At 46.8% G+C, this 24,948-nt stretch overlaps 2 protein-coding genes across 2 annotated transcripts; both read left to right on the plus strand.

Annotated features, from left to right (window-relative positions):
• Window positions 1–876: 876 nt before the first annotated feature.
• HDHD5 (haloacid dehalogenase like hydrolase domain containing 5) lies at window positions 877–12,186 on the plus strand. The gene is made up of 8 exons (XM_079992860.1): window positions 877–1,036; window positions 3,381–3,587; window positions 4,577–4,689; window positions 5,661–5,754; window positions 6,599–6,632; window positions 7,642–7,816; window positions 11,246–11,434; window positions 11,723–12,186. The coding sequence occupies exons 1-8, from the start codon at window positions 893–895 to the stop codon at window positions 12,081–12,083; spliced, it is 1,317 nt and encodes a 438-aa protein (XP_079848986.1). The 5' UTR covers window positions 877–892; the 3' UTR covers window positions 12,084–12,186.
• Window positions 12,187–18,484: 6,298 nt separating this feature from the next.
• On the plus strand, window positions 18,485–24,619 carry TMEM121B (transmembrane protein 121B). Its single transcript, XM_079992713.1, has one exon. It carries the CDS (start codon window positions 18,867–18,869, stop codon window positions 20,451–20,453), a length of 1,587 nt encoding a protein of 528 aa, XP_079848839.1. The 5' UTR covers window positions 18,485–18,866; the 3' UTR covers window positions 20,454–24,619.
• Window positions 24,620–24,948: the final 329 nt, after the last annotated feature.

Raw genomic sequence — 24,948 nt, forward strand, 5'->3', positions numbered from 1 at the left:
GGCGGTTCGAATCCCTGCGGCGGGGTGCGCTCCCGCTGCTCGGTCCCAGCGCCTGCCAACCTAGCAGTTCGAAAGCACCTCCAGGTGCAAGTAGATAAATAGGGACCGCTTACCAGCGGGAAGGTAAACGGCGTTTCCGTGTGCGACTCTGGCTCGCCAGAGCAGCGATGTCACACTGGCCACGTGACCCGGAAGTGTCTCCGGACAGCGCTGGCCCCTGGCCTCTTAAGTGAGATGGGCGCACAACCCCAGAGTCTGGCAAGACTGGCCCGTACGGGCAGGGGTACCTTTACCTTTACCTTTAATATTAGATGAGAAAGCACCTATACTTTGGGAACTCCCTGCCACTTGAGGTAAAGCAGGCACCTTCGCTGTGCTCTTTTCGCCACCTGCTAAAAACAACCTTGTTCAGACAAGCTCACCCAGATGCTTGGAAAAGTTGCTGCGAATTTGTAATCTATTTAACTTCTGTATGCTTTCAAAGTGTGGTTTTAAAAGAAATGAAATGCGTTAAAAAGAAATGCCTTGATTTTATTGTTTTATCTTTCTTACGCTCAAGCAGTGTGAAAAACGGTTAAGAAATAAATAGTGAATAAAATAAACAGGCGCGCTGAAGCTCCTGCCCATCTTCCCAGCGGCCACAGGCAAGGCTCCCCGCAGCCTCGGCGGACACAGCACGCGCGCCAGCGTCTCCCTCCGCGCCGGAACTGGGAACTGCACAGTAGTTCCTTCCACCTCCGACCCGGGTCCCATCTCTCACCGCCGTCCCATGTGACAGGCAGGCTTGGTGCTCCGATTGGCAGGGCGGAGGAAGCAAGGGGAGGAAGGCGGGGACTCGGCCGTCGCCTTGATTGGAGGAGGCGCCCCAGCCGGAGCAGGCGTCGGAGGGCGGATGGCTGTGTGCTGCTCGCTCCATGTGAGCAGAGCGGCGCTGAGGGGGTGGCTGCCCTCGGCGCGCAGGGGGGGCGCCGTCAGCCGCCCCTGCAGGAGCAGCAGCCAAGGCCGTCCCGTGGGGAGAGCCTGCGGGGCGCGGCAGGTGAGAGAGGACCCCCTCCCGATCTCCTCCCTGTGCGCGCGCGCGCCCTTCGGTGTCCTCTTGTCTTGTGACACCCCCGGGAGGAGATCGAGCCGGGCAACTGCGCCGGGCTTACCTGTCCCTTGGCCTGCTTTTCTCACGCGTGTCTCCTCTCACCCAGGCTGCCTTTGTTGCTGTTGTGCTGGGGGCCTCGGCAGATGTGGAAGGCATAGGAAGAAAACAGCGGCGGCGGGGAGTGGGGGGAATACTAGTTTTTAGCATATGGCGGAGTTGTTTGTGCTGGCAACTCTCAGACCTTAGTGAAGAAAGTTGCCTGGTTAATAGCCAACCTACGTCTTCGATTTTCGATTCGTCAGCTGGTTTTTCCACATTAACAAAAAGTTAAGAAGTCGCTCTTTCACATACACTTTTCAGAGTGTTGCTTTACATCAGTGCAGCTTGCTGATAGCACATCTAAGTTAAAGCAGTGGACGAAGCAGCGTGGAGTGTTTTGATTGTGCTGATTATATGTCCCAAGCAATAACCACATCCCTAATAACTGCATCTTCCCTCGTTAAATGCGATGGGTTCTACAGGTTAGCTGTAATGCGCGACATTGTGAGATCCAAACATTGGCAACTTGCAAGTTAGGCTGCAAGCAGTGTGTTGGGTGTGAGGCTGCCTGTGAAAAGCCTGCTTGAAAGGTGGCTAGATTGCTGACTGAATTTCATAGAAATCATCAGATCTCCAGTGCTTAATGAACTTCATTGATCATCAGTTTATCGACACATATGCAACTAAAAAGGCTAATTATTACCTTTCAATAATTGCAAGAGACAGGACTTCCTTAGTGGTGGCTCTAGGTTATGGAATTCTCTGGTTGGTGCCTGCATTATTCACATTTAGGCAATTATTAAATGCTTTAAAAATTCACACGGGTCTTTGGTAGCCTCTGAATTTCTCTTGCTTGTTGCTCTGCTTGTTTCAGATATGTTGGAATTTGAATTATGTGGAATGTAAATGCAAGAAATAAAAGAAGCAATTAAAACACAATTTACGGTCACACAGTACAGCACATTACAATTGCTATATGAGAAATAAAAATAATTAAGCCCACCAAGCCCATCTGTAATGTTCAAGTGGTCCATGGTGAAGAAAGTTTAGTTACCACTGCTGTCGATGTTTGCCTGGCAGTCAGACTCATTGAACTCTGTAGGACTTGAGCAGAAGTGCATTTCTCTTCTTAACTTATGGTGTTCCCAATAATACTGCTCTTGTTAATAGTACATACAACTCCTGCAATACTTCCAGACTGGCAACATCAGCCATGAATTACACTGATTCAAAGATGCTATGCAGTAGTGTTTGTGTTCGTAGTAGTTTGTGGGTGTAGATGACCATTCTGTAAAATTCAGCTGCCAGATTTGTTGACCTTGATATCACAGATGCCTCTTTCTCCATATGAGACCACTTGCCTATTAAGATAACCTTTGAGGGCTCTGTCTTGAGCAGTGTCCTTTCAGTGATCGCCTTGCAATTGTGGAATGATTTCCCTCAGGAGCTTATTATATCACCCCTCTCCTTTAAGGCAGCCCTGTATAGGGAAGTTTTTAATGTGTGATGTTTTACTGTGGTTTTATAATTTGTTGGAAGCCTCCCAACTAATTTGTTGGAAGCTGGGGCAACACAGTCAGCTGGGCAACATTATATATATAATATAATTGTAGTAGTAGTAGTAGTAGTAGTAAAAAGTCAAGTAAAGCCTACTTTTGGAGAAAGGTATTTGGGAAGTAATGACTACAGATTCTTGAAAATTTCCTGACATAAAATGGGGGGTGTTGTTTTATTACTTGTACATTTTAAAGCTTTTTATTATGTTTAGGGATGCGGGTGATGCTGTGGTCTAAACCACTGAGCCTAGGGCTTGCCGATCGGAAGGTCGGCGGTTCGAATCCCCACGATGGGGTGCGCTCCCGTTGCTCGGTCCCAGCTCCTGCCAACCTAGCAGTTCAAAAGCACGTCAAAGTGCAAGTAGATAAATAGGTACCGCTCTGGCAGACCCGGAAAAACTGTCTGCAGACAAACATCGGCTCCCTCGGCCAATAAAGCGAGATGAGCGCCGCAACCCCAGAGTCGTTCGTGACTGGACTTGACCGTCAGGGGTCCTTTACCTTTTTATTGTTATGTTTAAGCAATGTTCTTACATACTGTCTTGAGCATATGGTGAGGTGAGATGGAAATACGTTACATAACTAAATTATTGGAAAATGCCAACACAGAGATGGCCCTTTTAGAGCTGTTATTGTTTGTTCCTCCTCACCCTTGTTATTCCTAAATAGCATCACTGAATCTTTCTCCACTACAGACAACTTCTCCCTCCTTTGGGTTCCTCTTTGATATTGATGGAGTGCTTTTACGGGGCCGGCTAGTCATTCCTGCTGCTAAGAAGGCCTTCCAGAAACTAACAGATTCAAAAGGTCGATTCCATGTGCCGGTCGCATTTGTAACCAATGCTGGAAACTGCTCTCGCAACAGCAAGGCTGAGGAACTGTCTGATGCACTTGGATTTAAGGTACTGAAGGCACCTGTGTTCTATATTGGGTTACTGGCTGCTGGTGTGTCTAAATTGTGAGTCTATGATCACATTCAGCCACACCATACATTTAAAGCACTGTTAGGCCACATTAACAGAATTGGCTTTCCATAAACAATCCTGGGATTTGTAGTTTGTTAAGGGTGCTGTAAATTATAACTCTGAGGCATTTCCTAATACCTCCCAGCTCCCTTGACAAACTACAGTTCCCAGGATTCTTTGGGAAAAGCAGGCACTTAAAGTGGTATAAGGTTGCTTTCATGTATGCTGTGACCTTACATGATGTGACCCTGAATCCAGATTTTGTGGGTGATCCTCACAGAAAGAAAGTTTGTAGGGCTTAGACTCTTTCCACAAGTTGCTACCCATTTGTTAGAAGTAAGGCTTTACCTGACAAGGTGAATAGAAGTTTATTAAATAGAGCATTTGTTTGGATCTGGCTGTAAGTTCTTGGACAGAGGTTTTCCCCAGCCTGACTAACTTTAACACTGGGATGGGGAGCCTGCTCACCCCTCCATGCTTGTCGCTTGATGACTATAGCCTTCAGTGATGACTCTGCAGATCCAACAGGACACACAGAGCTTTAACGTTACCTGACATCACTTAGAACGCTTTCTAATGAAGGCAAATCACACATTCATGCAATGTCATTTTTGTGTGGACCTTACTTAGGGGTATGAATATGGGTTGTGTATGCTCTTGCACAGTCATATTTCCAGTCCATTGTATTTTTATTGTGGACAAGCTTAAATATATTCTTCTGACATGTCCAAGGTAACTTTCAAGAGATCTGATTGGTATTTAATGTCTGAGAAGGACGACGGGTGTTGATGTTCCTGCCAGATTAATCTAGTGGTGTCACCTATGCTAGCGGCTTTGGCAGCTTAGAGGATAAAGGGCCTGGCATACGGAATACTTCATGTGGAAAGGGTAAGCTAACTGTCCTGCTGGCCTTTCTCTTTTTTCAGGTTTCTCCCGAATGGGTGATCCTGTCCCACAGTCCTCTGCGTCTGTTCCATCAGTTCCATGACAAATGTGTGCTTGTGTGTGGTCAGGGTCCTGTGGAGGAAAATGCCAGGGAGTATCCTTTGCTGCCTTCAGATTTATTTTTTTAATCTTCCTTTCTCTTTCTTAGCAATGTGTTAAGAACCAGTGTTGTGTAGTGGATGGACTGAGGAGACCTGGGTTCTAACCTTGTGAAGCGCACTTGGTGACCCTGGGCAAAAGCTTGTTTGTGCAGCTCAGCTGGGGATTGGGAAGGTTCCTGTTCCCCAGCTGAGTCAGTCCCGGCATGAGCAGACAGAGCATCAAGGCTCCTTTAACTGCGCCCCCCTCAGCTGAGTAGTTTCACAGAGCCCCCACCCTGCCAGCAGCTCCTGGGAGCCAGTGCCGGGCTGTGGGCTCCTGGCTCTTGTAACTGCTCAGCTGAGGTTGGGGCAGTTGCACACTCCTGAGTCAAGCAGTTTAAAGATGCAGAGGGAGGAGCAAGCTGTATTGATGCCTAGCTGATACAGCTTGTTTGTCATTGCATCTCATGAGGGCAGAGTGCGATGGCAGTTTCACTCAGCGCTCCTGAGTCCCTCTAGCAGCACTGCTGGAGGAAGGAACTCTAGTGGACGCTGCTAGCAGAGAGACTCAGGATTGGTGGTGTTTTCGCCAGCAATATACTGCTGAGTGAAGCCGACATCGCGGTCTGTTCCTCATACCAGTCCTGGGCGATCTATCAATATATCGCCCAGGCCTAGCACTACCTTAAGTTCATTGGAGGAAAGGTGGGTTATAAACATAAACATAAACATAAACATAAACATAAACATAAACATAAACATAAACATAAACATAAACATAAACATAATAATATAGTGCTGTTTTTTGCTCTGCCTTTAACCTTCTGATCAGGACAGGGAAGTGGGGAATCTATCAAGATGTGATTGCTTCCCAACAGTAGGGATTTGGCGGGTTCCTGTTACTAAGTTCCTGGGTTAGTTCTGACAATTTACCCTTAAGTCTGTAGAGCTCTTGACAACTTTCTTCCTTAGCCATTTGAAACAGCCTGGGATTCCATCACATTGTTACCATTGAAGATGTGCGGAAGGCATTTCCCTTGCTGGATATGGTTGATCAAAGTCGGAGGCCAAAAGAGCTGGCAAGTATTAACCTGAGCATTGCAAAGAGTGACTGAAAGAGAGCATTTGTGTGGTGTGTCCCCTGGCAGAACTAAGTGTTCTCTTGCCTACTTTCAACTTTTCCATAGTTGCTCTGGTAGTAAAGTTCCTGTACAACAAGGGTGAAACACCTCTTTTAGCCCAAGCCCCTCTGTTCCATCTAGGCCACCTTCCTGGAGTCACAGGCCAGTGATAGGCAGGGCCAGAGGCAGCAGTTGGGGAAACAATTAATTGTAGTTAGTTTCTTCACATACTCCTTTCCATCCTCCATCCAGGCAAACGAGTCATTACCAAGGGCATATTCCACCCGGGAAGAAACACGAGGGCATGATGTGAAGCTGGTGAGGGGCATGGTTGGGTGGGGTATGTGCCTTGAGAATCCCAAGGGACAGACAGAGAGGCATTTGGCCCCCTAGCCTGAGCTTCTCCAGCTCTGTAGTACTACAAATATTTTGCATAGTATCCCCACCAAGATATCTCATGAAAACGGCAATATAGAACTCTTTTTCTTCCTGCGCAAAATATAGAACTCTTTTTCTTCCTCCGTATTTTCTTCCTGCACCAAGTTGCCCTTTGCTGCATGTAGGTTAAAAAGCAAAGACGAATTCTACAAGGTTGCAAATTAGCAGAATAAAATGGGGGAAATTATTTTAAAGGTTTTGTAATTGACAGACATTCAATTTTGTTTTCCTTTTCCTAAAAACAAACAAACACCTTATGATATTACAGTTGGATAACATACCAAGTATCATTGAACTCTTGAGAAACTTCACCCATTTTCTGACACTGCAAATTGACTAATATCTCTTCCCTCCCTTTTGACAGCCTCCTGCACCTGCTGACTTCCCCACCATAGAAGGTAAGTGCATTGTTTTCTTTCTGAAGAGTGTTTCATTGTGAGCTCACCTGGGCTTAGGTGGGCTTTCTCTTGGCAGATGCACGTTTTCAAACTGATGTGAAGGCAGAGCAGGCAGGGTGAAAAGATGCTTGACCCTTCACATCTGCTGGTGCAAATTTTCCATCCCCAGGTTGCTTTTCCCCCTTAGCTAAGCTCATTTCCACTTCTGGTGTGTGGCGGGGGGCAAATCAATTATAAGCGCACAGAAATAATGCAGAACAATGTTAGTTTGTTTGGTTAAATATATTTATCAACTTTGAAAAAAGAAGAAATATGACAGAATGCAAAAATAAGTAATTTCTGCATATCCTAGAATCCACTGTATTGCAAAGGATTGTTAGCATGATGACTTTGGTAATGCTTTCATGCTCCCCAATTGTTGTTGTTTTGAGAAAGAACATCAGGGGACGAAACAGAGTTGTCCCTTGTAATGTGGAGTAGAGTTGTGAAGGCCTGGGGGGGACAAAAAATGGGGGGTTTCCTGCAATATTGGGGGGTGTCCTGCCCCCCCATTTTTCTTGGCTTTCACATATCTAATGCAGAACCTACTCTTTTTAGTCACATCTACAGGAATATGTGGCAAATAAATGGAAGCCCCATTCAGTTTGCTCCAAGTTTTATATGAGAGCTCCTTTGTAATCTTGGCTGGGCTGCCCAGAGTAGATCATTCTGTCTATTTATATATCTGTCTGCCTATTTATATGAATTCTATACTGCTCAATATATAAAAATATCTCTCAGTGGTGTACAGAAAACTAAAGTGACAACAGACAACTTAAAACAAAAAAATTGCAAAAATACAGTTAAAATGTCCTAGTCCTGGACCCAAGTAGATGGGGATAGGTTTCCAAAGGATGTTTACTCAGATGTAACCCACTGTGAGTTCATTCTTATATGGGGTTATTATGTCATATGATGTACAGGCACATACTACTGTTTTGAAAATGCGCTGCCTTTTTTAAATCTCTAGCTGTGATTCTGTTTGGGGAGCCAGTCAGGTGGGAGACCTGCCTGCAATTGATCATTGATGTACTCCTGAGCAATGGGAACCTAGGGATAGAGCTGACTTCTGTTCCATACCCACATCTACCTATCCTCGCCTGCAACATGGATCTCTTGTGGATGGCAGAAGCCAAGATGCCAAGGTGATACAAAGGTTCTATTGAGATTTCTTGCTGGCATTCTGTATTCTCTCTCTCTCTCTCTCTCTCTCTCTCTCTCTCCCCCCCCCCCCCGCCCCCATATTTGCAGGAAACCTCACTGGAGAATATGCTCCTATGCTCCTTGCTCAGTTGCCTCGGATGAGCTTGATCAGGTGCAGGGAACCTTTGACTATCCAGATGTTGTTGAACTACTATTTCTATCAGTCCCATCAAACATGGTCAATTGCATTTTTATTGCTTCTTTCTTGAATTGCATTTTATGGTTGTATTGTATATAGCAATCTGTGGAATTCAAATTGTAGAACGATACAGTGCAGTATAAGATATAAAAGAAGCAATAAAAATGGAGTTAAATATCATATAGCATCTACATTACAACAGCTGTAACAGGCAGATAAACAATTAAGTGGTCCACCAAGACACAGTGATTTCCAGGTGGACGCAGGGGGTGGGTTAAGGTTTGGGAGCCAGTGTTCTAGGTACATTACTAAGTTGCTGTGCTTAGCTTCCTGGCAGCTGGGTCGCTGCTACTTACCAAGGAGAGAGTGAGGGGTAAACTTGTGGGAAGGCTTGTGCAGTGCAAATGTGTCAGTAGGAGTGCTGGATTGACTCCTTCAGTGCCTTTGCATTGTTCCAACCTTCCTGCAAACTCGCCCCTCACCTTCCTGGTATGCAACTACAACCCACTTGCCAAGAAGCTAAAAGCCATTGAGTGAGCCACTTCTGTAAGAACATCTTATATAAATAAAGCTGTTACTCTGTTTGTTACTCTACATGGAGCTACTTTTGAAGGTGACCCGGAAACTACAACTAATCCAGAATGCAGCAGCTGGACTGATGACTGGGAACGGCCACCAAGACCACATAACACTGGACTTGAAAGTCCTACATTGGCTCCCAGTACATTTCCGAGCACAATTCAAAGTGTTGGTGCTGACCTTTAAAGCCCTAAATGGTCTCGGTCTGAAGGAGCGTCTCCACCCCCATTGTTCTACCTGGACACTGAGGTCCAGCTCCGAGGGCCTTCTGGCGGTTCCCTCACTGCGAGAAGCCAAGTTACAGGGAACCAGGCAGAGGGCCTTCTCGGTAGTGGCACCCGCCCTGTGGAACACCCTCCCATCAGATGTCAAAGAGAACAACTGCTACCAGACTTCTAGAAGACATCTGAAGGCAGCCCTGTTTAAGGAAGTTTTTAATGTTTGATGCATTATTGCATTTTAATATTTTGTTGGAAGCCGCCCAGGGTGGCGCCGACCTGAAGAATTTGGAGCAAATGATTCAGCAGAGGAAACACAGCCCAGAATAACTAAGGAGATAGTACAAGAATACTTGGCTAGTTTAGATGTATTCAAGTCTCCAGGGCCAGATGAACTGCATCCAAGAGTATTAAAAGAACTGGCAGATGTGATCTCAGAACCACTGGCAGTCATCTTTGAGAATTCCCGGAGAACAGGCGAAGTCCCGGCAGACTGGAGGAGGGCAAATGTCCCTATTTTCAAAAAGGGGAAAAGAGAGGACCCAAATAATTACCGCCCAGTCAGTCTGACATCAATACCAGGGAAGATTCTGGAGCAGATCATTAAGCAAAGAGTCTGTGAGCACCTAGAAAGGAATGCTGTGATCACCAATAGTCAGCATGGATTTCTGAAAAATAAGTCATGTCAGACTAACCTGATCTTGTTTTTTGACAGAATTACAAGCCTGGTAGATGAAGGGAACGCAGTGGATGTAGCCTACCTTGATTTCAGCAAGGCATTTGACAAGGTGCCCCATGATATTCTTGTAAAGAAGCTGGTAAAATGCGGTCTTGACTATGCTACCACTCAGTGGATTTGTAACTGGCTGACTGACCGAACCCAAAGGGTGCTCATCAATGGTTCCTCTTCATCCTGGAGAAGAGTGACTAGTGGGGTGCCACAGGGTTCTGTCTTGGGCCCGGTCTTATTCAACATCTTTATCAACGACTTGGATGATGGACTCAAGGGCATCCTGATCAAATTTGCAGATGACACCAAACTGGGAGGGGTGGCTAACACCCCAGAGGACAGGATCACACTTCAAAACGACCTTGACAGATTAGAGAACTGGGCCAAAACAAGATGAATTTTAACAGAGAGAAATGTAAAGTATTGCACTTGGGCAAAAAAAATGAGAGGCACAAATACAAGATGGGGGACACCTGGCTTGAGAGCAGTACATGTGAAAAGGATCTAGGAGTCTTGGTTGACCACAAACTTGACATGAGCCAACAGTGTGATGCGGCAGCTAAAAAAGCCAATGCAATTCTGGGCTGCATCAATAGGAGTATAGCATCTAGATCAAGGGAAGTAATAGTGCCACTGTATTCTGCTCTGGTCAGACCTCACCTGGAGTACTGTGTCCAGTTCTGGGCACCACAGTTCAAGAAGGACACTGACAAACTGGAACGTGTCCAGAGGAGGGCAACCAAAATGGTCAAAGGCCTGGAAACGATGCCTTATGAGGAACGGCTAAGGGAGCTGGGCATGTTTAGCCTGGAGAAGAGGAGGTTAAGGGGTGATATGATAGCCATGTTCAAATATATAAAATGATGTCACATAGAGGAGGGAAAAAGGTTGTTTTCTGCTGCTCCAGAGAAGCGGACACGGAGCAATGGCTCCAAACTACAAGAAAGAAGATTCCATCTAAACATTAGGAAGAACTTCCTGACAGTAAGAGCTGTTTGACAGTGGAATTTGCTGCCAAGGAGTGTGGTGGAGTCTCCTTCTTTGGAGGTCTTTAAGCAGAGGCTTGACAACCATATGTCAGGAGTGCTCTGATGGTGTTTCCTGCTTGGCAGGGGGTTGGACTCGATGGCCCTTGTGGTCTCTTCCAACTGATTCTATGATTGATATATATATATATTATTATTACTATTGCAGACTAAGAAAATTGACTATTTCTGGAAACTAAAAGGAACTGAGAAGAAATTCTTAAGTGTGGAGTCTTGCTCCAGTCTATAACAAGAGGTTCTAAATGTAACCTCACAATGGTCAAATTACTACAGGTTAGGGCTTGCTTGGTTTTGTTTTGTATAATGTGAGAAAACTTTTTTGAAACCCCATTAATGTTAGGAACACACTTTTAAGACTCTGGGGCCAGATTATCCAAATACTTCCCTCAACAAAGGGTCAGGAATTGGTGCAGCAGTCCATGGAGAGATAGGCCTTTCTTCCATAGCAGGAGAGCAGAGCAGTAACAAGGGGTGGTGCAAAAGCGATCATAGAATTCTGCAGTCATGTCTGTATTATTTGATTAAAGGACATACTTGAAGACTAGCCATCTTACCCACATTTCCTATTGGGTACTTTTATCCTCTATTCACCCAGTGCCACCACATGTTCCTAGGAGTATGCATGCTGACTTTTTGCGCTTTTCTTTCTTTGTGGTCAGATTTGGCCATGGCACCTTTCTTGTGTGCTTGGAGAACATCTACAAGAAAATGACTGGCAAGGAGCTGAAGTATGAGGCCTTGATAGGCAAGCCCAGCACTGTCACCTACCGCTATGCTGAACATGTGATCAAGCAGCAGATGGAGAGTTGGGGCTGGACATCCCCTCTCCGCCAGCTGTATGCTATTGGGTAAGCAACTCTTCTTCCTTGAGCTTGGGAGAGGAAGACCTTGGCCACAGCAGCTGCACATTGGCACGGAGCAGGATGAAAGATTCATATAACTTACTGAACTGTTTTCCCTGCTAAGGGGAGGCTAGAGTATGATCCCTTTGCTGGAAAATGGGAGTGGAGGTACTGCATGGATGCTGTTACTAGATGGCTTTAAATTCTCAAAATTTAAGTACTGCCCAAATTTAACTATATAACCTTGACTCTTACCCTGTTTTCTCCTCCCTTGTCCTTTGGGTCTGCTTACAGAGACAACCCAATGGCTGACATTTATGGTGCAAACCTCTACAACCGTTACCTCCAGGCTCAGGCTGAAGTAAGTGTCACTGCAATGGCAGCAGAGAGCGAGGAACATGTTGAGATGCAAAGAGATCACAGTGCGTCCATCACCTCTGCAGAGAGCTGCCAGTCCATACTGGTCTGCACTGGGGTCTACAATCCCCAGGGAGATGTGCCTGCTGACCACAATGAGAACATGTTGGAGACTGTCTTCCATGGGCACCGGGACTTCCATTTTGATCCAACCTTGGTGGAGGCCTCTCACGTTGTGCACGATGTGAATGATGCTGTGGAGCTCGTCTTTCAGAAGGAGAACTGGAAACTGGAATGAGAAGTCCAGTGTTGCCAGCATCTCGCATGGGGGCAGAAGGGCAGAGGCAGATCTGAGCACTGTCTTGTTCAACCCATGCCAAAGTAAAGGAAAGTTCTCCCAACTTTTCTTTTTTGGTAGGGATTGCAACCATCTCCCAAATCTTTGTCAATATGGGCCTCTAGCACATTTGCCAACTTGAAATTCTGCATTGTTGCTAAAATGAGTGTGGCCAAAGAGCAGTCTTCACCAAACAGGGTGCCATCCAGATGTTCTGAAACAACAGTTTCCATCACTGCTGGCTGTGCTGGCTGGGGCTGATGGAAGTTGTAGTCCAAAACATCTGGAAAGGACAGGTTGGGAAAGGTTGCCATGGAGAAGGCTGAAAGGGTCACTAACTTGCGCCACCCGTTTCACATCTGTGCAGCTTCCATGCTCTTTCCTATATCTACAACTACTGTGTAATCCCAATTTTGTGGTGAAATGGGCTCCTCTGCCAAAGGCCAGTGCGTCTTAAATCTCTCCACCCAATCCTATCTAAATAATTGTGACCAGCATCATGAGGTCTGCTACAGTTTTTGGCTCTTGCTTCTGTTCCAGATGCGCCTGAAGGTGCTTGAAAAGTTCAGAATATTAAATGTGTGTCTGTGTTGATTTATGGCGCCATGATATGCCTGGAGGAACAGACCCTCTTGCCAGAGCAGGAATAGAAATAGAAGCAAGATAGTTGCAGTAATGACTAAATCTCACTCTCCTGGCTATTTCACAACCTTTGACTAGTTTTCCCTGAAATATAAATATTTACTTAGGCACTACCCCTTTTACTATTCCTGTGAGTGTTCCATGCCTTTGGTAGGCAGAGTTCTGACTGCAAACAATGGTCCTTGACCTGAACCAGAATGGACTCTGGTGTGCAGAGTTTGGGATACCAGATAATGAAAATTGGAGAAGAGAAGGGGTGGGGGAGTTTTACCTGGTTGTAAAAGAAGTGGCTTTAGCCTTCACAAACTATCAAGGGCAAGACTGTGATTTGTGTTTTGTTGCTGTGTTTCCCTCTACCACCTTCTTACAGAAATAGCAATCTTGATCCTCTCCAAACAGATCTTTCCCTTGCATTAATTTCATTTTGTGTTTTAGCACCCTGCCCCAGGGCTGTTTGTTGCTTAGAAATCATTAGCCTGGGTCCAGACATGCATGCGGCCTTGCCTGTATATTGTTGCAGAGATGTGCATGCTTCAGCAGAAGATGCTTATGCAGAAGCATGCTTCTCTGTGTACAGCTGGGCTGAGGAACCTGTGGCCTGCCAGTTGTTGTTGACATCAATATCCATCATCTCTACCCATGCTGGCTAGGGCTCATGGAAGTCCCAAAACACCTGGAGGGCTGCGAATTCCCCAGAGTTTTGAACCTGTGCTATGTATGTCTCCAAACCTCTTTAATGCAGAATTTCCAGGCCACCCTCTGTGTAAGCTGCATCCTGGAAACATCCCCATGTCCCATGTGCAAATGCAGAAGAGGCAATCGTAGATTTTTGTACCACTGTAATTGGTGATGTTAATGGGTAACTAGCAAGTTGGTCCTGTTCCTCTTATGAATCTGGACATAATTCTAAGTTCCCTTTTTCTGTAGGACAGATTACTACTACTTTGTAGTGTGAGCAATAACCTTATTTTCTTATATTAATATAATTGTTTGCCTGTGTTTTAAATAACTTTGTTATGATGATGAATCTGTTGCAGGGGTAGGGTTGGACTCCAATTCCTGCTTCTCCTATACTACTTTCCAGTGGAACCATTTGTGCTTTATGGAGATTGGTTGGCTTTAGCACATGGATGGTTTACATTTTAAGGGGGAAATGTCAGTCTCAAATACTTTCTTGCCGACTGCAGTGAAAGCCAAACAGTTGGTTCCATTGACTGTACTTCTTTTTCAGTGAATTACCAAGTATCTTTTTTAAAATAAAAAATCATTACCTTTTTTATTAAAAAATGGATTTGTATAACAAAATGCAAATGCTAAAATAAATAATAATTAAGACATGCCTTGTATTAAATACAAAAATGACATCCTAATGAAATATATAGCAAACAAGAGTGAACAAATCTAGGAGTAGACAAAGTGAAACAGTGTCCTGTATTTAGGAAGTACCGACTTCTAATTAAGTTTATACTACGGCAGCCTTCAAGCAAATATACTTTTCTTCTTTTAAAATGCTCCGAGTTTTACAAAAATCTTCATAGTTTTATTTAATTATACCCTCTCTTCTTCTTCTTCCTCCTTCAGCAGCCCATGGTCTGCCCCCTTTTATCCTTGCAACATCACTGTGAGGTAGGCAAGGATGAGAGATGGTAACTGGCTCAAGGTCAGTCAGTAACCTTTATGTCTGAGCAGAGATTTGCATCTGATTTGTAGTCCCTCTACTGTATACCACACTAGATATCCTGTGCTGCATAATGTGGCTCAGAACCGGAGTTGTCAAGGGGAAGAGCTGTAGTTCAGTAGCAGAGCATCCGCTTTGCACACAGAAAGTCCTAGGTTGAATCCCTGGCATCCCTAGGTAGAGTTGGAAGACTCCCCTTCTGAAACTTTGGAGATCCACTGCTGGTCAGTGTAGACAAGTCCTGAGCTAGATGCACCATTGACCTGGCAGTATAAGGCAGCATCTTATGTTCCAAGGAGCACGAGCTAAGTGTTCTACAAAGTGTTATAAATACCCATTATTTTCTGGGTGGGAGGCAGAGTTAGTCTTGGTACTTTATCCATTGTTTTGAGAACTGCAGTGGTGTGTCTCAAGTTAATTGTGGCAACCATGCAATTAACTAGAAGCTGGAGGGAATGAAAGGAACTAGGGGATGAATTGAAGGTTTCAGATGTGGGGTGAAAAGAGAGCAGGATTATTCACGGGCAAAACAGCAGGAAAGGAGATCTTTTTAGTTTCTCAGAGGGCAGGTCTACCTAGTTCAGTACACCTGGTGTGCAGGTCACGGATCTCTAATAGCTGATCTGTTTTTTGGTGCTAGTTAGGTAAGGATACATTGCTTCCCACATGGAAAACATTGCTCATGTAGCTTCCTATGTTCACATGGTAAAGGAAGGGAGCCAGTGAAGAGAAGCTGGAAGGGATGTGAGAGTTCTGAAATGAGATGCAGATTAACTAATGAGCCATGGGATGCAAAGTAGGAATAAGAGGTTGGAGATGGGCAAATGAAAGATCAGAGAGAACTGTCTTACAGTAATTGAGGTGAGAGAGAATCAGCTGAATTAACTTGATCCCTCATTTTCAGCATCTTGGCATGTTAATTTGAGTTTGCTAAGCTGCTTAGCACCTCAAGTATAAGTCATCCATCCTCCCCCATTCAAGGAGCAATTTACACTTTTTTAAAATAAAAAAAAGCCACAGCATATAACCGACTTATCCTCCTCCTGTCTTTCCCTGCTGCAGCTGTCGACTCATGACAGCCCCTGCAAGACATAATTAAGGCTCTTCACTCCTGTGCTTTATTTTGAGCATCCTTCCACCCTCAGACGCTCTCCAGGCTTCTTTATTTCTTCCTTCTTGCAATCTGTGCTGTAAGAGACAGACCTTACTTACTGATTTCAGGGGCAAAACAGTCCTTTGCCCCCTGTTTCTTCAAGTAGCATTTAAATGCATGCAGTTTAAGTCCAATTGATTTAAAATCCCTTTTAAAACTACCATCATCTTGACTTCATTATGAATTTTATTCTCTTTTACCACCACCACCACCATACACCAGATTTGTCTTTGATGGGCTGATGGATATTAGTACAATAATATCAGTGGGCTTTGCCAAATGGTAAGGGAAGCCTTGTGACTTACAGGCAAATCCCCATTTACATGTTCCAAGGCACCGTGCGCATAAGTGAAATTGTGTATATTGAAAATGCCTGAAAACATCCTCTAAACCTCAGGAAACCCTTGGAAACCCCTTTTTAAACCAGCAGCACTTACCAGACTCCCTCCAAACCTCCTTTCTCAAACTTCAGCTCTTCACAGACCTCAAAGCTCCATGCAAACCCTCCAGGGATTGCACTTGAAAAGGCTTGTGGGACTGCTGTTTTTGCACTCTTTGGGGGGCCTTTGCCCCCCTTTAATTCCTACTTCCAGGTTCGTAGCAAGAGTGCAGTGTGTATGCACAGTCACGGGTGACTTGTATGTGTGTAAACAGGGAGTTGCTTGTACTGTAATTTGATTCATGTGTGCTGGCTAAGCATGCAATCCTGACAGTGCTGGACAGAGGCCTAGAACCTGTTTTGTTTTTATTGACGGGGGCTCAGCCCTGAAGTATTTGAAGTACCAATCGTGATGAACACAGAATTGGGTCCCACTAAATTTAGTGGGCCTTAATCCCAAGTTAAGTGCATGTCATTTCAGCTGTGGTCTGAAATATAGGAAAAGCTGTGGCTCATGCTTTGCAAGCAGAAGGTACTAGGTTCAATCCATGCCATCAGCAGGTAGGGCTTGGGGTGTCCCTGCCTGAAGCCTGTGAGCCATTGATAGAGCAGACAGATTGATCTAGATGGATGCATAATCTAAGATATGAAGGCTCAGAATAAAGCTTGGGGAAAATGGAGAAAAGCAGGATTGTTGCAGTTTTTTTGTTGGGCCTTCATATCTCTAGTCTGACTAGCATAAGACACCTTCCTGTGTCCCATGAATGCTAGGTATTTAGACTTAACACACATAAACTAGAATCAAGGAAATGGGTAAATTAAAGCCATAGGAAATTCCAGACAAATAGATAATAGCGGAGCTTCTACAAAGAGGATTAAAAACTCATTTCTATGTTAATGCTATAAAAGTACAGGGTTTCCTGTTTACCACGAAAGCGGCAGAGGCTCACTTGGCTTCCTCCTCCATGGCTCCATTTGACAAGCTGAAAGCATCTCTTACTGAGCTGTCACTACCTCTGCTTCAGCTCCTCCTGTTGGCAAAGTGTCTGTTCTGAAGTTTCTGATTGATACCTAAGGACTTAAGGATGTTATGCCTCGTGAAAGAATTGCACCAAGGACACCAAACGGATAAAAAAGAGGCAAATATTTAAGAGGACAATATATTGTGGCCAAGCAGAAAAGTGTACATAACAATAAATCTAACATTTATATTATGGTCGTCCCCCCCATACAGCCTTTTCCCGCTTTTCTGAAGCTTAGCAGATTGTCCCTTTAAAAAATCATTTCTTTTTATTCCTGTTGGGCTCCTTAGTGCTTAGCCTTTTGTACTGTCCTAACTCGAAGACTGTTACAGCAGTATTCAAAGAGCCAAGCTACTAAGTTGGAGCCAACCTCAGCCTGCAGGTGTGATGTCACAGCTTTGAATGCCCCACCTACCCCAGATTTAAAACTCAATATGAAAAAAGTAGGCTTCCTTTTAACTGGAGATTGTCTTGGATTTGTGAAGTTGCTGGTATTATGTCTTATGCATAGATGCCTTGTGTATGTGTTGCAGAGTAAGGCTAAAAGTGTTTTATGCTGCAAAAAAGTGCTCATGCCAGGGTGGAAAGTACATGATGCACAAAATATGCTGAAGCTAAGCCACTCCTGATGTGGTCAGTGCTTGGACAGGAGACACCCTCCCACACAGGTAAGATGGAACTTAAGGTGGGATATAAACGTAATATACATACAAATGACACCCTATCATTCTGGATTGAATTATTAACCTTGCACTGCCACCCCTGCCCCGTCCTTGAAATGGCCTTCTGAGGTCTGTCAGGGCTCATGTTTAGTGATCTTCAAAAGGCAACATATTTTTAATAACGTCTAATGCCATTTTTAGCAGCTTTTTTTTTTAGTGTTACCTTCCAGTGTATTGTTTATTGAGGTTTCGTTCTTTGCAAACTAACTCTTGGAATCTTTGTAAGCTGCTCTGAGCTTTGCACCATAATGGGATAGGGGGAAAAAGAAAAGAACGTTCATTAGTATAAAATAATACCAAGCAAAGGGAATGCTACTTTTCCAATTATAAAAGCCTGCTTCAAAAGTAAATATTCAATGCCCACCCTGCTCTTTCCATCATTTATGTCTGGTGCTTAAGTAGGTAGTTAAGGAAACCAGTTCCCGAGCCATCCTCCCTTTGCAGCCTCCGAGGCGCACTGTGGCACGAGCTTTCCCCCCTAGGCGACAGCTTCCCCCTTCCTGAGGCAAGTGACTCATTTGCTGCTGCATCAGGCCGCCCACCCAGTTGCCATGAAGCTCGCTGCGAGGGGGTGGGCAACAAAAGCAGCTGCCGCTCCCAGGTATCCTCCTGGCTCGCAAGCGATCCGCGCCCCCGTCCCTCCGCTGCCTTGGCAGGCGCTTCTGAAGAAGAGCATCAGCCAGGAGGCGCGCGCGCTGGCTCTTTCTTTTGGCAGCCTCTCGCCTTGCATCTCCGTCTTTGTCCGCATCCCCAAACCCGCCCCTCCTTCACCTGCCTTTCTCCGCGCAGCATCTGCTTTAGGGGTTTCTCTCCTTTCTTCCATCAAGCGTCCGTCTCTGCGACTGGATCCACTCCCGGATTCCCCGCTTCTCTCTCTTTCGTCCACGGCAGGATCCGCTCCGGGTTTCTACTGATTCCGACGGCGGGGAAAGGGAAGATCCAGGCCGGGTCTCGGCTTTCGCTCAGAGCCTGCCCACCGCCCTCCTCCTCCCTCTCGCCCATCACCACCATCCCCACCATCCTCACCGCTCGGCGCTCCCCGGGGCTGGATCGTGCCGGGCGGGTTACTCGCCGGGTGCCCGGCCGGGAGGGCTGTGGCCCGCCCGCCCATCTCTGTGGGGCGCGGGTGGGGGGCGGGGAGGACGACCATGCACCGAGTCGTCTCCAACCAGCGCTCGGTCTCCTCCTCCTCGGGCTCCTTCCAGGCTCCCCCGCCGCCTCCCCCCGCCGCGGACCTGCAGCCCCTTTTCCTGGGCGGCGGCATCAGCAACACCAGCAGCTCGAGCGGCGGCACCCGGAGGGGCAGGCGAGGCTCCGTGTCCAGCTCGGCCTCCACCCGCACCCGCAGCAGGAGCAGCAGCAGCAGCGGCGGCGGCCGCAGCAGTGAGGAAGAGGAGGAGGAGGAGGAAGAGGGCGAGGAGGAGGAAGCCAAGCCCCTGGTGCCGGTTCAGGAGCCCGCCTCGCCGCCCGCCCCGCCCGCCGCCTGCGCCTCCCCGGGGTCCAGCAGCACCTCCACGTCGGGCTGCAGCATGACAGCCGCCGAGCTGTACGGGGCTCCGGCCGCCGGGCCCGGGGCGGCGGCGGCGGCGGCGAGCGCGGCCGCGGGGCTGCTGTGGGCGGGGGGCTCGGGGGGGTCTCGCTGGGGCTACAAGGCGCTGTCCCTGGTGCTGCTGCTGGGCCAGGGCGCGCTGCTGGACCTCTACCTGATCGCCGTCACCGACCTGTACTGGTGCAGCTGGATCGCCACCGACCTGGTGCTGGCCGCCGGCTGGAGCATCTTCTTCTGCCGCAACAGCCGCGCTCGTCGCCGGGAGCGCCCGTCCGGCGTCGGAGGGGGACACCCGCCGCCGCCGCCGCCGCCACCCTTGCACCCGCTGCTGGGCCACCCGCCCCACGGCGGCCGAGGCGCCTGCACTGCGTCGGGCGGGAAGGCAGGGGGCGCTCCGCGGGGCGGGGACTTCGCTTACGCCCACTTGGCCTGGCTGATCTACGCCATCGCCTTCACGCCCAAGGCGGCGCTCATCCTGGGCACGTCCATCCTGGAGCTGGTGGAGCTGCGCCTGCCGCTGGGCGCCACGGGCTTCCGGATCACGCTGGCGCTCTCGGCCCCGCTCCTGTATTGCCTCCTGCGGGCCATCGGCGCCGAGGGCGGCTCCGGCTCCGGCTCCGGCCAGCTCCTCCTGCCGCCCCAGCCGCCGCCGCAGCACCGCGCCGCCGCCGCTTTCCTGGCCACGTGCTTGGACCTGCTGGACAGCTTCACTCTCCTGGAGCTGCTGCTCCTGCAGCCCGGCCGGCCGGCCTTGCCGCTGCCGCCGCCGCTCCGCTACGTGCTCATCGCCGTCTACTTCCTGTGCCTGGCCTCGCCGGTGCTGTGGCTGTACGAGTTGAGCGCCCCGCGGGCCCCCGGCGCCGCCCGCCTGGCCTTGCACTGGCTGCTGCCCGCCGGGCTCCTGGACGCGCCCCTGCTGGCGCTGCGCTGCCTGCTGCTGGTGCGCTACCAGCAGCCCCTCTCCATCTTCATGCTCAAGAACCTCTTCTTCCTGGCCTGCCGGGGCCTGGAGGCCCTGGAGACCTGCTGCCTCCTGCACTCCGCCGGCGGGCTGGCGGGCAACGGCAAGAACGCGCCAGCCCCCTCCGCCGGGGTCGGGGCCGGCCAGCTCAGCCACTGCATCTCCGAGAACGACATGGGGCCCCACGGCTATGTCAACACACTGGCCGTCACCGCGCAGAGCTGAGGGGGTCCACGCCCATGCCAGTGCCCCTCCGCAGTTGCCCCACCTTGTATTCCATGCCAGTTCAGCTTAGGTACCCACCCCGCTGTAGTTACTTTCCCTTTTACATGTCTCCGATTTTCAGATTGGCCCAGTCGCCCAAATCCAGGCCCCTCTGGAGACAGCAGTTGTACATCTGACCCAGCTCCCCACCTCAGGGCACTGTAACTTTCTGAGCAGTTGTCCTGAATAACTTTGACCTACCTAGTCTGACCCTTCCCAAGAAAGTTCATTGTCCATGGCAAACCTAGGGATTCTGACCTGTCCTTGTTTTAGTTCCCCCTGTCCACTTTTATTTCTGCCAATCGCAACCAGATTAAGGCCCTTTTAATTAGCCAATGATATGGTCTCTCCTGGGAACTCAGTGGAGTACAGTAATGTTAATTTTTTGAGTGAAGCAGTGGCCATTGGTTTAAACCAGCTGCACCCATGAAAATATTTCCCTGGCATGGTTCAAAGTTGTCTAAAATATGTAGTCCACTGCATCACCCTAGTGGCTGTGTGGTGAGGTGGTGCCCATATAGTTTGGAGTCTTGGCAGTAGCTACAACTCAGTGGTAATGTGAAGCAGCCTAATTTTCCCATCCTAATTAGTCAGGCTGTCTTCTGTGGCAATATCTGAGCTGCTCTTGCCTTAAATCACTTCATGTACTACTTTAATCATGAAAACTTTTAATATTGTTAGATATTCTGTCATTACAGAGCAGCTAGACACACATAAATACACAACAATGAATGCTGCAGCTCTAGTCAAACCACCTATTGGGCCAAAATGATGGCAGCATCATTTTCTAATTCTTTCACCCAAGCTCTTACAAACTATTCCAAATCCTTTGCTTCCACCCCATCCCCACAACCACCAAATCATTCCTATTTATTCCGTAGGTTCCTTCTCATGACAACTTAATGTGCTGTGGCTACAGACCCCTCACCTCTTTTGCTTCTATTTATAGAAATCAAGATGGAAGAGGTCTGCTGTTTAACTGCCTAACTGCACATTCCAGATTATATATTTCACGTCGGGTTCATGAGCTGGTCTTATCAATAACAGAGAGAGGGGGAAATCCAGTTTCTCAGTCTTGATCAAGTTTTTGGTTTTTTGCTCTGACCTGTGGGGTTTTTCTCTTTTCTGAGGTGCCTCCTACCACCACTGTCTATAGGAGAGCAGAGAGAGGGCAGCACCCACTTGGAATGCCTGGAAAAACATATTATTGTAAGCTGTCCAGGTTCTTCATATCCTATGTTGGGCTCCTCCTCCATGCAGCGGAGAGCCACCCAGCCATAATGCCAATGCTGAACTAAGAGAGGAGCGCTATTGCTGGTGCTAAGTTAGGCTTAGTTCTGCTCACAGGCGCTACCACTTCAAACTGCAGGTGGGAACTCACATGATCAGATGCTTACTCATTCAAAATTTCCTTCCATGTGGCAAGCTAGAGGTCAGCATCAAGGGTTCTAGCCTACCTTCTTGACACATCCAATTTATGTATACAGCAAATACATATGTATATATGTGTGTGTGTGTGTGTGTGTGGTAGAACATTTAGTAATGTGCACTCCCACTTGCAGGCTGAGGTGGTACAGCCCAGAACAACTTTGGCCATTCAAAAATCTGTGCCTCTCTTTAGCACAGTTGCTCATGGTGCTATAGGCATGCTAGCTGCTCTAGGGCACCATTTTACTGAACAAAAGACGAAAACCATTTTAAGGACAAATAAATCAGCAGGTGCTGCCTTTCTCAGGAAAGGGCGCCTGTTTCATCTGCAGGTTCCTTTTAAAAAATGGCGCCTCAGTGCATTCAGCCACACCTGCGCCCTTGTAGGGCAAATCGTATTTTCAGCATGACCACATGTTATTTGTTTCATTTTGCCCATAGCACTCCTCTGCTGTGGGACAATGCAATTTGGCTTGTGTGATATTTGAGTTCCCAATGGCTTTCATTTAGGAAGACTGACATAGACAAGTCTTCCACATGTTAGGCCTTGGAATACATGACTATTCCTGTAGGAAGTAATTTTAACCCTCTTGTACATTGTACAAAAGTTCATCACCACTCCCTCACTCTGGGGATAAACTAATTTCTGCCTTGGGGGTTTCTAGGATTAGGGTGGTACCTGCAATCTTTTAAGACGAAAGGAGCCATCTTTCTCCTTGCTGAAAATTTCTACCTCTGTGCTTGAACCTCACTGCATCATGTGCCGACCTTGCACATAAGGGAGTTATGTCTGATTCCCCCTCCTCCAAGGGGCCAAACTCTATTCTTCATTGAGACATTTTACACACCGGTGATAACAGGGTCTTATCAACAGCCTCTGCTTATGGGGGCTTTCGTTTTCTAGCTCTTGGGAATAGACCTGCACGATTTTAATAATTGGTGCTCTGTTTTGAGGACAGCTTTCACTTGCTTAATTAAGTAGGGACTTAAATAAAGTGAAAAGGAGGAGGGAACTATGCCATCCTCTTATTTCTAGATATTTATTGGTGCTGCTTGTTATGCGCTAAATAGTAAACTCGTTGACACGGAATGGAAACAGGCAGAAAGGGGTCACATTATTAATGGTCTTGTTGCCTGGCTATCTTGGAAAGATCCCCAATCCTTTCCTTACATGCCTATGCTTCTTCTTTGTATGTGGGCCCAGAATTTTTTTGTGTGCGGAGGGGGAAAGGACATATAATTTGAAAGCAACCTGTCCTGGGGGACGCCAGCTGCCTTTGGTCTTAAAATCCCCAAGCTGCCTAGGTAGGAAAGAGAACAGAATGCTAACAACCACTATATAAAACCTGTGGTATGCGATTGGGAGATGTTTTTCTCCACTCAGTAACCACTCATATAGACAGTCAAGTTACTGTGCTATGGAGAAATGATACAAAAGCCAGAGGTGGTGATAAATAACCTGGTTCTCATGCACTCTTATAATACTACATTTATATACCCAGCCTTTTCTCTCTATGGTTGCTTATAGAATTGGGATTTTCATTGGGTGGTTAACTCCATAGGAAGCTGCCTTATACAGAGTTATAAAGTTACACTGACTGGCAGTGGCTCTCCATGATTCAGGCAGGGGTCTCTCACAGCCCTACCGGCATACACCAGGAACTGAACGTGGGACTTTCTGCATACATAGATGTTCTACCCGAGCTTCAGCCCTGGAGTTGCTTTGAGATACCTGCTTACTGACCTCAAGCTAACCCATTGCTGTTGCAGGAACGAGAACTAAGGTTTAACTTTTTCACCAGTGATTTTATCCTGTCCGGTCTCCAAAGCAGATCTTCTGAAAGACTTTGTGTGGAATTCTGGCCAGAGGCCTTCCTTTCAGTAACTCCTTTCTATTTGTCTGGACAATCTTGGTGCTGTGACTGTGATTGTAAAACTTAAGTACTGTGGACTTTCCCTCTGAGCTCTAAGATACTTTTAGTGGGGATGCTAGTTTCCTGACAGAAAGAACAGGCGTGCATACAAATACTTCACTTTCTCCCAGAGAGAATCTGCTACAAAACAGGCTGCTGTGCAGTAATCAAATGCTATAAGCCATTACAGCTGTTATTTGCATTTAAATAACACTGAAATTTAAAATTGCACATTTAAGTATATTGTGGTTGCCATAAAGTAGGTGGGCAAGAGCACCTACCATTTGTAAAAACAGTTCAGTAACGGAACAGATTTGTGTGGCACAAATATTGGTAAAAATAAGGAATCTTGGTGGTTTAGAGCAACAAGGTCTGACAGCTCTTGTATGCCATTAAATCAAAACCAATTCAGTTGTGATTATGTTGCATTTACTGTACATCAGTCCTAACTCAATTTCAGTACTTTCATCTCAATCTGGATAAGGAATTATAAACATGGGAAAACAGGCCTCTGCACACAAATGGAAGTGGAATGGTTACAAACCACACTACATACAAGCTTAAGGAAGAAGTATGCAAGTTCTGGCTCAGAATCCCTCTATTTAAAGAAGCTGTGATATTTATTTTTTTAGGGCAAGCCCCTAACGTATGAAGACAGTGTCCAAAGGAGAAGAAAATTAAAACAGACAGGCAGAAAACAAGGCAAGGAAACTGAGCATCCCCACAAATTTAGAGCTTTTTTAAAAAATAAAACAATTTGTTTTTAAAATAAAACCTAGGAACTGATTTCGTTGTTGATGATGTCTGGTGGTTTAATTCTTTGCAGGGCAGATCTGTGATAACAATTGTGCTTTCAGAAATTGTAAAGGAGAAAAGCAAACAAATTTAGACTTTAGGTCTGGACATGTAGCAGAATAAGGTGATGAAGTGCTGAAGTGGTAAAATAAGCTGTGCCACTTCAGACTCAGGTAAGTGATCACATTTCTCTATCCTTCCTGTAGGCACAATTCCATACTAGGCCAGATATAGAAGTTTTTGTCTTTCTGTGCTAGTTTTCTGTCTGCAGGAGGTTTTTTATTTCGACAAGCATTCAGAGCTGGATTCTCTCACCTGCA

Source organism: Podarcis cretensis (assembly GCF_951804945.1).
Source record: "Podarcis cretensis genome assembly, chromosome: 10".
Taxonomy (NCBI): Eukaryota; Metazoa; Chordata; class Lepidosauria; order Squamata; family Lacertidae; genus Podarcis; species Podarcis cretensis.

Excerpts from the sequence above, each read along its gene's own strand:
- TMEM121B (XM_079992713.1), top strand. The coding sequence starts at position 18,867 with ATGCACCGAGTCGTCTCCAACCAGCGCTCGGTCTCCTCCTCCTCGGGC.
- HDHD5 (XM_079992860.1), top strand. The coding sequence starts at position 893 with ATGGCTGTGTGCTGCTCGCTCCATGTGAGCAGAGCGGCGCTGAGGGGG. Across the intron at positions 6,633-7,641 it reads TGACTTCCCCACCATAGAAG|CTGTGATTCTGTTTGGGGAG; the intron begins GTAAGTGCATTG and ends TTAAATCTCTAG. Across the intron at positions 7,817-11,245 it reads GCAGAAGCCAAGATGCCAAG|ATTTGGCCATGGCACCTTTC; the intron begins GTGATACAAAGG and ends CTTTGTGGTCAG.